Source organism: Branchiostoma floridae, chromosome 7 (genome assembly GCF_000003815.2).
Source record: "Branchiostoma floridae strain S238N-H82 chromosome 7, Bfl_VNyyK, whole genome shotgun sequence".
Taxonomy (NCBI): domain Eukaryota; kingdom Metazoa; phylum Chordata; class Leptocardii; order Amphioxiformes; family Branchiostomatidae; genus Branchiostoma; species Branchiostoma floridae.
This window is the reverse complement of record NC_049985.1, coordinates 915,800-928,116: the sequence shown is the minus strand read 5'-3', so window position 1 is coordinate 928,116 and position 12,317 is coordinate 915,800. Positions and strand designations below refer to the sequence as shown.

The 12,317-nt window shown below is 42.1% G+C and overlaps 1 protein-coding gene across 1 annotated transcript in view; it reads right to left on the bottom strand.

The window, feature by feature from the left end:
* LOC118419229 (AF4/FMR2 family member 4-like) overlaps window positions 1-12,317 on the bottom strand; it is a gene marked incomplete in the record, with an annotated part of 177,201 nt that overhangs the window by 25,551 nt on the left and 139,333 nt on the right. Inside the window, 1 exon segment of the mRNA XM_035825579.1 lies at window positions 3,865-4,012. Within this exon segment, the coding sequence (XP_035681472.1) occupies window positions 3,865-4,012 (148 nt within the window).

The following is a 12,317-nucleotide window of genomic DNA, read 5'->3' as shown; positions in this document are numbered from 1 at the left end:
CAAATGAGTACACTTTAACTAAAGTAGTTTGAGATCACTTTTATCACTTTTGGCATTGCTCAAATATCCCTACTGGTCCATCAACTTTGATCAGTTATGCTTACTTGCAGCCTGGAATCCACCCAAAAAGTTGGCTATTAACTGGCATGGAACCATAATACCTTATTGCATATGACAAAAACTTAATGCTATTTTCAGCCTGAGCAGTTTCCTGAAAACTGTAAAAAGATTTATTTCATAAACTAGCAGAAAAAGTGGCCAATTTACAAATGTGTCTGTGTCATTCATAACTGCATGAGCGAACTGTAGCATTGTGTTTCTGAAGAGAAATGTAGCAAAATTGTCTGTGGATTTGATACGAGAATAAAATTGTCACATGTGGCGATGCCTTTCCTGTAGTTACTTATCCAGCTGGTGGTTTGATAATCAAGGATTTCCGACAACGCTGGATCAAATTATCCACACACGAGCCTGTCACGTCACCAACTCTGGGTTTCCAAGTAATCAGATAACTGGAGATCCAGGAAAAACCATTTCCTGGAAATCTGAAGATGTACCTTGACACATCGGAAACCATCCACAGGTTGTTCCAACAGGTGATGGCTCATCAGGTGTTCAGCAAAAAATTGGGTGAAACCCAGAACTGGTTTCCAGAAAATTTGTCATGTCTGTGAAGTCTACCTTATTTCAGGCCATAACAATTTATTCAATCGCTTCTCGGACAATCTAAGGTAAAAATTCAGTTTGAGAAAACACACACACAAAAAAGGCTGGGAGGAAAAGACTTTAAATTTCCTCCGACTATTTTTATGTCTTTTCTTTACTTTCATTGGGTCTGCAGATCTTTTTCCAGCCATACTGACAGCTGGCATCAGGTCATGGGTCACAGCTCTGGGAGGTCATGGGTCACAGTTCTGAGAGGTCATGGGTCACAGCTTTTGGAGGTCATGGGTCACAGCTCCCAGGCAGGCACCCTAATAAATAACCCTTCCTCTCCCAATAAACTTGCAATAACATCCCCTGGGTTAACACTGGGCTGGAGTTGGGTTACACTGGAGTGGGGTCGGCTTACCGCCCTAACCAGGCTATCAGTTAATGGGATAAACCAGAGGTCACTGACCCCACTACAGATAGGGGATTCTGGGGAATGGGCTATCTCCTGTGCAGTGACAGGGTTGCTGACAACACTGGGGGACGTACTGGTCGGATTTGTCTGTTTTCCAATTTAGAAAAAAATGCTGAACTGCAAAACTAAAATGAAGTCAGGGAATGTAGAGATTAGACTTAACATTGATCTCTCATTGTTTGGGAGACCATGTTGTTATTTTTAAGCTTACTTCTTTGACCACTTGCTACAGTTTTACTGTAAACCATCCCATAACCAAGGAACGACTTGGGTTGGCCTAATCAGTGTAGGGAAGCTGAAGCAGGCATTATCATTGCCTGGATTCCATACCCCAACCTCAAGATATATCTTTCGTGTTGGGGTCTGGCAGGATGGCTGTAGAAAGGTTCTCGAAGGCCCGTTGATCAGTGGGAGGAGAACCTAGGATTGATGACCACTCACACCACAGGTAGCCAGCTACAACACACCACAGTTGGTCAGCAGGCTATCACAGTAGCGAATCACCTACGTTATGGATTCAAAAAGTACAGTTGGGGGTCTTTAACCAATCATGGCAGGGGTGTAATTACCTCCTGCTGATCCTGTGTTGTTCTATTGGTGGAGTTTTTTGCCCACTATAAGGTGCAAAATTGAGAAGAGTTCCTATCCCATCCGCCCAGACCCCTGCACGATAGATACTTGAGATCGGGCTGGGGTTTGGTAACCAGGCTTAGCCTAGCATTATCATTATGCCTGCTTTAGGAAAATCCAACTGGTACAAATTTAGAACTGACAATGGCTAAACCAGACCCTTTCAACATTTGGTTTTCTCCTTACACAACAATACTGGTCATAGGGACACGATTATCAGCTTTCCAAAATAAACCTACATGGGGGTTCTGAAAATGCCTTACACAGTTGTATTCAGAAGCACCTCGTGTATAACACTTAAATCGAGGAAAGCAATAAGTAGTGAATTACACAGCATTTTGCTGTCTCGCTATGTATGAATTACATGAATACGACGGCTTTCACTACGATTTACGGGACTTGGGGTACCTACTGGCTGGCTAAATACACCAGATGATTATTATTATTATTATTATTATAAAAATATAGGATAGGTTGCCTTGGCCTCACAAAAAAGAGCATGCAGATCCTCAAGGTGGATAATCAGATTCCTACTGGCAGTAATCCATAGCTGTACCATCTGCATTGTGCATTTGTACAAGTAGATCAGCAAGTTGTCAGGTCTGGTTTTGTGATGACAAATGTGTTCTGAGAATTACTCTTTACTTTTCGTCATTCGACTCCGGAAAAAAAGGACTCCAGGCTTCAGGCTTTTCATTCACGTCATTCAATGATTGTAGTTTGAATCCCTCAGCTAACGACCTCGTTGGCAGGTAATTGGATCTAGAAATAGCATCATCATTCAGCTGATGACGTCAAATGAAAATTGCTTTGTCGCAATTTCAATAGAATAATATAAAGATAAAGCCAAAGGTCCTGTGCTTGAGGATACTTGGATACTTTTTTAAGGAGAGTCACACCTCGAGTATACTTCATAACCACACTTATTGCAAAGAGTAGGGGCCCAGTCCAGTCATGCAGCTTGTACAAAGCTGGAGTGTTACATCTTACGTGGGGTCCACACTTCCATAAAAGTTCCATATTGACAATTGGCTTGGGTAAAGTTTGCAGGGAAGAATTTTTTTTTTTTACTTTCAACCACCGTTGTGTTGCCTGATTATAGACCTGAAAAATGACTTCCTCGGCCCCAAACCTAGATAGAAATGTCAATATGGAACTCATACAGGCACAACCCTGATAATCAAGGCAGTATACGTGCTGACTCTAAGACTGGTATTGTGTTTTAATTTGTTATATTCTTGAGCTGCCCAAATGCTACCTACCCCTACTGGGGAAGGAGACGGGGGTAGGGGCAGATGATCTACACAAACCTGACCTAGTCCCGTGCTCTCCAGCCAGATGTGCTGTAAGGCATCGAAAATTTGGAGCTATGTAACTTACCTTTAAAAACTCAAAGAAAATTTATAAGAACTGTAATCATACGTGACTGATGGACCTCTCCAACAACCAAACATTCTCACCTTGGGCGGCGAGGCGGGCGGCGGGGCGTCCTGAACGCTCTCATCGCTCGAGGACGACCCTTCATCACACTAGCAACAAAACAAACAAACAAACGACTGTTCTCACCTTGGGCGGCGAGGCGGGCGGCGGGGCGTCCTGAACGCTCTCATCGCTCGAGGACGACCCTTCATCACACTAGCAACAAAACAAACAAACAAACAAACAACCAAACAACTGTTCTCACCTTGGGCGGCGAGGCGGGCGGCGGGGCGTCCTGAACGCTCTCATCGCTCGAGGACGACCCTTCATCACACTAGCAACAAAACAAACAAACAAACGACTGTTCTCACCTTGGGCGGCGAGGCGGGCGGCGGGGCGTCCTGAACGCTCTCATCGCTCGAGGACGACCCTTCATCACACTAGCAACAAAACAAACAAACAAACGACTGTTCTCACCTTGGGCGGCGAGGCGGGCGGCGGGGCGTCCTGAACGCTCTCATCGCTCGAGGACGACCCTTCATCACACTAGCAACAAAACAAACAACCAAACAACTGTTCTCACCTTGGGCGGCGAGGCGGGCGGCGGGGCGTCCTGAACGCTCTCATCGCTCGAGGACGACCCTTCATCACACTAGCAACAAAACAAACAAACAAACGACTGTTCTCACCTTGGGCGGCGAGGCGGGCGGCGGGGCGTCCTGAACGCTCTCATCGCTCGAGGACGACCCTTCGCTGTCAGAGTCGGAGGAATCCTCGGAGCCACTGGAGGAGCTGCTGCTGCCCGAACTCAACATCGGCGTCCGTCGGGCAGGGGACCTGAGCAAACAGAGAAATACATTAAATACAGCTCAGACAGGCCTGGTGTTGCACAATTTTTGTCCCTAAGGTACAAAAAGGTGCATACAAAACAATTCTGACATTACAACAAAGCTCAAAGAACCTGTGCAAACAGAGAAATAGTTACAGAATTTTATTCAAGCCTTATTCTAACACAAGGGAAACACACTCCATGAACTTTCTGTTGATCTCGCACACCTTCATCTGATGTCTGATTCACTGTGCTGACTCTGTACAAGTAGTTTGTTTGTTTGTTTGTTTGTTTATTTATTTATCCAGGGGTACATGTCGCCTGGCCGGCGTTTTTCAAAGATCCCTGGGGGGAAACCCCGTACATACATAACAATAATCAATGACAGTATAAAATTAAATAAATGGTAACAGCAAGAATCAACAAAGAATAACGCAATTTAACTAAGACAAGATAAGGCAAATCAATTGTACAACGTTAATCCTAATATAACTCCAAATCATAAGTGAAATCAAAAAGTAGGAAGTGTGATGGTGTAAGGAGTAAATAAAAAAATGGCAGAAAGATGTAAACTGCCTCCTTCACATCCCCCCAAAGTAGTCCTGCTCCAAATCGAATGCACACTTTGTCTAGATGAGTTTTTATCCAAATTTTACATTGAATCTTCCAACACAACATGACCTGGGACTACACACATATATACCAGCTCAACATGGGCTTCTGCTTAGCAGCAGGCCTTATGATAAAGAGAAAAATAGATAAAATAGCTGCAAACTATAGTTACTACATGTTTGCGTACAGCACAATTCCGACATTGTAACAAAACTCAGAGCTTCCCTCTGACCCTGGTTGACCTGGGGCTGGTTTAAATGTGTCCTGGTAGGGGGGGACACTATTTTGCAAAAATGCAGTTTTTGATGAAATACGCCGCTAGAAATATGGAGACGGTCCATCTGAATATGAAAATGTAAAAATTTTGAAAATATTTGATTGCTAACCCCCCTGTACATGCCCCCTGAAGTTTTTAAGTTGACAATGTTCTAAACGAGTATAACGCTATACTACCAAACACGCTTAATGCCTTAGAAATTGTACTTTGGCATCCATGGCAGAATATTTGACTTCAGGAGAGATCATTGTGGATATCTGAACCTCCAAATGTATTTCCCATGCAAATATGGACTATTCCAAATCACCCCCATGGCAAAAATGGACTGATCCAAACTCAAAATTGGACAAAACGGGCTACAGGTATATTATAGTATAGTCTGTATTCATTTCTACCAATTTTTACACTCAATCGCACAGAGGCAGTTAGCCTTGTAGGATTTTAAAACGCCAGTGGTACTCAAATACTCTGCAAAACAGATTTATTTGTAGCGAAATGGAGTATCACAAGTTTTCACATACTGAATCAGGTCCAGGTTCAGGTCCGGACCTCTGGACCTGAACCACACCTACATGATGCATGAACCTGAATGTTCTGTACCGTTTACTCACCCCTATTAGGCACCCCTGTGGTTACATGTAACTTATGTTTTATCCTATCAAGAAATAAATACGTATGCTTGTAGGTGGGGGAAAGTTGTGTTCCAACTGAAAAATTTCAGGTTGCCCACTGCGCTACCTGGATTTAAAATTACGACTTACGTTGCGCCAACCAAAATGCATTTTCAAGTGCGCAAGTGGGTATTTCGAGCACTGTTGCTGGAGGTAAAGGATGCAGCCTTTGGGTTTATCTCTAAGGAGATGTTCCAACAGACAAGGAAAGAAGAAGTCTGTAGTGCCATTGTCCAAGTGGTAACCACAATTACCAATCTGAAGTGGTACTGAAAAAGAGAAGAGAACCTGGATCATTTAGACAGTACAGTAGAGAAGTCAGGAAAGGAGGCGGGATACCAGAGATTCTGATAGCTTGGAAGAGAAATGAAGAGGAGCTTAAGAAGCAAGGACTCAATGGGAAAGAGATTGCAAACATTGCTGTTGATTGGAAACAAACTACAAACCCTGAAAACCCAACATGGATCTTTCACATCAACAGCAGAAGTTGATATATATTGTAAGTGTAAAGCTGGCCCAACTCAGGAACACAGCCCTGTCACTACCAATAACCACGAAAACTCCATCTGCGGTCAACCTAAAATTGTACTTGAACAATGTTACATGCAATGTCCATTGACACCATCAATGAGTATAAATTTGACTATGGTTCTTTTGATTCTGTTGTAAATAGATGTACCAATAAAACATTGTTGAAATTCAGTATCGCAGGCATCTTGCTTACAATGACAGATATCAGGGCTCGAAATACTACCTGCTTATACAGGGTAGTGCAGGTAAAATTGGAGCTGTGCAGGTATTTCTGATGTCTACCTGCATGCACCTAACCTGCACTGGTCCAGGTATTGGGTATATACAGGTTAGTGCAGGTAAAATTGGGGCTGTGCAGGTATTTCTGGTGTCTACCTGCACCTAACCTGCACTGGTCCGTGTACTGAGTATATACAGGTTAGTGCAGGTAAAATTGGAACTGTTTAGGTATTTCTGGTGTCTAACTGCACCTAACCTGCACTGGTCCATGTAATGGGTATATACAGGTTAGTGCAGGTAAAATTGGAGCTGTGCAGGTTAGTGCAGGTAAAATTGGAGCTGTGCAGGTATTTTCGATGTCTACCTGCACCTAACATGCACTGGTCCCAAATACTAGGTTTTATACATAAGGCCATGTTGATTTGATTATATGGATGACATCCTCTGGGAACTCCAAAACTGATGCGAGCGAGCGAATAAAAAAAAAGTTTGGCAAAAAAAAAAGTTGCCTTCAGTATGAAATCAAAGTGGCCAGGAAGGTTGAACATAGGACTAAACACACATAGTATGGTATACCAACAGTTAGGTGTAGAGACCAGTACATCATACGGGTGCAAAACATTTTTTTTTTCTTCTTGGACCAATCGAAAAAAAACAGACCTGAAAAAAAAATCAAAGGAACAGGTTTCGCCAATTACAAAATGGACACACTATGTCGGCAGGCATTTGGGGTCTTACCGGGGGCCAAGAAGACAACAAGAGCTAAGTCAAGTAGAGTTTATAGTCAACTGCACCAAGTTTCTACAGTCAAAGGTACAGAGACAGTTAACCTTTATTACATGGAGATGGGATTTTAAAATGCCAGTGGGAGTCCAATAATCCACCAAACAGATTCCTTTGTTGCAAAATTACCATTGTTTTGAGTATTGCCAGTTCTCAAGTTTCCACTTGACAATCAGGTCCAGGTTCAGGTCCGGACCTGGAAATGATCCCCTGGACCTGAATTTTCTGTACTGGTACCTCCCTTACCAACAATAGATTTTTTTCTTTCTGTCCTTGTACATCTTATTCTTTGACTTTAGATTTATTTTGGCCTTCTATGGCATTAGTTATCTGTTTTCTGATACTTTTTTTCAATCTACGGAATATTTGTTCTCCTTTTACAGCTGCTTGGCACAATTTATTGTGTGGTCGAAAACTTTTTTTTTTTTGGAAACGGCCGAAAATTGGTGCGAGCGCGGATGTCATCCATATAATCAAATCAACATGGCCTAAACGTTATATGATGTAGGTGTACGTGGATTGTTATTAGCTGCATTGAATGTTACCACTACCACCTATATTAAGTAATATTCTGTACAAAAGAAAAAAATAGCAATGGTTCCTGAACAATTTTAGTATGAACTATACTTCCAAAATTCAGAGTGGCACACGTAAAATTTGTCTGGTGTAGGCTATTTTCAATGTTACCTGCAACAGTGCAGGTATGCAGAAAAAGTATTTCGAGCCTTGGATATAGTATGTACATGTACAAGAGAGCCTAGTAGTAGAGAGAACAGTCAACTGTTGCTTTTCTGTCCATACTTCTCGACACATATACAAAACACTGGTTTTAAGCTTGGCAAAAAAACTGTGTTTTTGTAACCTTGAAACAATGTTTCTTTTTGAAGTTGCCCAATTCCTTGGCATCGAGTTTCTGAAAATTTTACCACTATTCTTGTGAAGCTAAAGACACTCTGTAGTTGATTTGGGTACTCTTTGTTATTCTCAGCACTTGTCGAATTACTGCCCTACCGTGATTTCCCTGTTTTTGGCCAAATAATGGAAATTCGCCCCAATACTTGCTGCCTTGTTGCCATGGCAACCAAGAATATTAAGCCAAAACCTGATAGAAAGGTATCTTGGAGTGTAATGTATCATTTAATTACACAAAATGTGCAAAAAGAACTGAAGTAATGCAGTCAGTGCTTGTAGACCTTAGCAACGTCACACAAGTACATGTCGAGGGGGGTATCCAAACTTCAGGGGGTATGTACAGGGGGGTTAGAGTTTTACAATTGCCTAATTTTTGTGATTTCTGTGTTTATATAGATCATCTCCATAATTTAGGATGCGTATTTCAAAAAGTTTGTACTAATGTCCCCCCCTAGTCCTGGCCTCCTGGGACATGCGCCACCCATCCATCGCTGTAGGACGTTTTTAGGACAAGTCATTTTTTTGCCTCATGTAAACCAGGCCATAATTCTTATATGAAACACGTGAAAACATTAAAAAAAAAAACTATCACTGCCAGGGTAAAATCTGAATGATAAATGAAACTAGGACACATGCTAGTCTACTAACAACAATGATCACTGCAGTTGTAAGCTGTGTTGATAAACCTCTAACAGTACTGTACCCTGACCAGGGTTGTAGCCAGCACCTGTCCTTCAGTCCTTTGAAGGAATTTTGCAGCTGGGGACTGAAAAAAGTTTTCCCCATTCCGTCCCCAGGGACAGACAAAAATTGATATGTAAAGATATAAAAAAACTGAAACCCATGTGTTCTTCCTCACCAAAACAGATGACATTGAACAGCTTAGTCTACAAGCAAAATTTGCTCCTCAAAATGCAGGAAATAGTGTTTCAGAGGGTCTAGGTTTCAAAATCTGGGACCCAGACCCAATAGAAATGATGCGCGACACCACGCCATGCCTTCGGTGCTCGATAGGATTCCCATTCAAAATTGAGGGGACTGAAAATGATTTCAGGCTGGCTACAACCCTGACCCTGACACAGGTTGTTAGTGTTGTTATTAGTGTTCCTATGCTGGAGTTGACCTGGATAAAGGCTCTCATCTGGGATAATCATACCTCCAGCATACCAGACACAGTACAGGAATAAATTACTCCAGTATTTACTGAACTGAACTGAAGTATTAAGGGCAACTTCACATGAATGGGTAGTGATGAAAACCAAACATCAACTCACACATTCACACATGCGCATGCGCACACATACATAATTATACACACATAGAAATATGTTCACACACACACAAACAACACACACGCACACACGCACACACACACAAACAACACACACGCACGTGGCACGCCCAGAGTGGTACAGTTATCTTTTCACAGTTTAATACATCTGTCTATCACTCCACTGAGGTTATATCCTGCAGCTAGTAGTGCCCCGTAATTGAGGCCATGAGAGTATTATAAGAGCTCAGGTTAGTCAGTGTTGCCTGACTAAATACCACACGTCAGTCCTACTGACAGTAGGGCAAGGTTGGGGCCTGCAGGCCTGGTGTGACATTACTACAAGGGTTCACTGGACTAACAGGCATTCCCCCTTTGATTATCAGCCAGCTCCACAGTCTTACACAAAATAAAAACACGGTCCTCCTTAGAACAGGCATTGCCCCTTTCCACAGCCTTACACAAAATAAAAACACGTCCTCCCTATATGGCCTAGAACAGGCATTGCACAAAATAAAAACACTCCTCTCTATATGGCCTAGAACAGGCATTGCACAAAATAAAAACACTCCTCCCTATATGGCCTAGAACAGGCATTGCACAAAATAAAAACACTCTTGCCCAGAACAGGCATTCCCCCTTTGATTAACAGCCAGCTCCACAGCCTTACACAAAAGTCAAAAGAAAAACACGTCCTCCCTAGAACGGGCTGTCCCCCTTTCCACAGCCTTACACAAAATAAAAACACGTTCTCCTAGAACAAAATAAAAACACTCCTCCCTAGAACAGGCATTCCCCCTTTGATTAACAGGCATCTCCAGAGCCTTACAAGTTACACAAAATAAAAACACTCCTGCTTAAAACAGGCATTCCCCTTTTCCTTTTCTTTAACACAAAATAAAAACACTCCTCTCTAGAACAGGCATTCCCCCTTTGATTAACAGCCAGCCCTACACAAAATAACACGTCCTCCCCAGAACAACATGGCCAGGAAATTCCTCACATGTCTGCCCGAGGAGAAAGGGTCTCCTGTCATGTCCTACACACGAATCTGTAAACACAGGCCTGTTTTGCATATCAAAATACAGACTGAAAAGGGATCAACGCTTTCTCGCACGATTATGGAAAGGGCTAACAGGCTGATACTTTGACGGACGATTAGGGAGAATATTTTGCGCAGAATTATAGAGGAAGTAGCTAAGACAGAAATCTTGAAAGATTTTAAGACTGATAAGCAGGCATGATGTGTATAAACATGCCACCGGGCTGTCTCTGGGATATATGGTCCCGGTATTTAAATCATCCTTGAAACAATTTCGTCTCGAATGACTCTGAAATGGTCGCTGAAAGGCTCACCTCAGAAGTCCGTACATTCCGGGGCACTTCCAGGGAGGGTCAAAAGGCACTTCCCAGACACAAAGGGCCTGCATATGTCCACAGGAGGACTGCCTACCTCCACAAACATTTGCACAGGGAGATACCCTTACCGTGGGATCCCCCGACCACGCTGGTAACAGCCCGTGGTAAGTACCGGCCGCAGAAACGTGCCCAGATTTTTTCTCACACGACCGGACTGCCGGTTGACGGACGGGCAGCGGCTTTCATTTGCGGACAGGACTGGGGACAAAGGAGGTCAGCAGCACCACTTCCATGACAGAGGCTGGGCTAAACACACAGCATAAATAACCCGCTAACTCCCGGCACCTTCCCACACCCCCTGGTCACCTCACAAAGACGGGAGCACAACAACGCACCTCCACATGCTGGGAAACACACAGACTTGCATGGAGGGGGTTTGTGTGGATCCTGCACCCTCCCTGCCAACTCCTCTCTCTCACTGTTTGTGTCTGCTCTGGCCTCAGTCTGATAGGCAGATCCCAGGGGATGTCACAGGCATGGAAACAATTTGGGAAATGCCATGGAGAAGGGGAATGGGGGAAGGACTAGATTCTAACATGATCAAGCATTCAAGATATCATTTTTGCCTTTCATACTCAAAGCTAATAAATATTGAGTTACATTTTAAAAATTCTAAACGAAAATTAAAACCACAGGTTTGGGAAATGCCACAGAGAAGGGGAATGGGGAAAGGACTAGATTCTAACATCAAGCATTCAAGATATCATTTTTGCCTTTCATACTCAAAGCTAATAAATATTGCGTTGCACTTCTAAAATCTAAACAAAAATTAAAACCACAGATTTGGGAGATGCAACGGAGAAGGGGAATGGGGGAAGGACCTGATTCTAACATCAAGCATTCAAGATATCATTTTTGCCTTTCATACTCAAAGCTAATAAATATTGAGTTACACTAAAAAAAATCTAAACAAAAATTAAAACCACATATTTGGGAGATGCAACGGAGAAGGGGAATGGGGGAAGGACTAGATTCTAACATCAAGCATTCAAGATATCATTTTTGCCTTTCATACTCAAAGCTAATAAATATTGAGTTACACTAAAAAAAATCTAAACAAAAATTAAAACCACAGGTTTGGGAAATGCAACGGAGAAGGGGAATAGGGAAAGGATCCAGGACTACAGTATTTCTAAAATCAAACATCCAAGATATCATTTTTGCTTTTGATAGTTAATAAATATTGAGTTACACTTAAAAAAAATTCTGACAAACATGAAAACCACAGATTTGAGAAATGCCAGGGAGAATGAGAAATGGGGAAAGGACTAATATATTTCTAAATATCAAGCAACCAAGATTTAACTTTCAATTAAAATCATTTTGCTTTTCATAGATTGTAATATTCAGTAATACTGATACTTACAAAAAACATAAAATGGGAAAACGCTATTATTAAAATCAAGGTGCTAAGATTTCATTTTGAAAATGGTTTTACTTCTTAAATCTCATATGAGCATTAAACTTCATAAAGAGCATTTTTAAAAGACAAAAACAGCAAAGCTAAACTAATAGTATTAGTCTAAAAAAAAAAGAAAAAGAAAAACAAGTCTTTTGGAAAATGACAGGGAGACACGAGATAAAAATATAGGGTAAAAGTTCCTATTTCTGAAATCTAG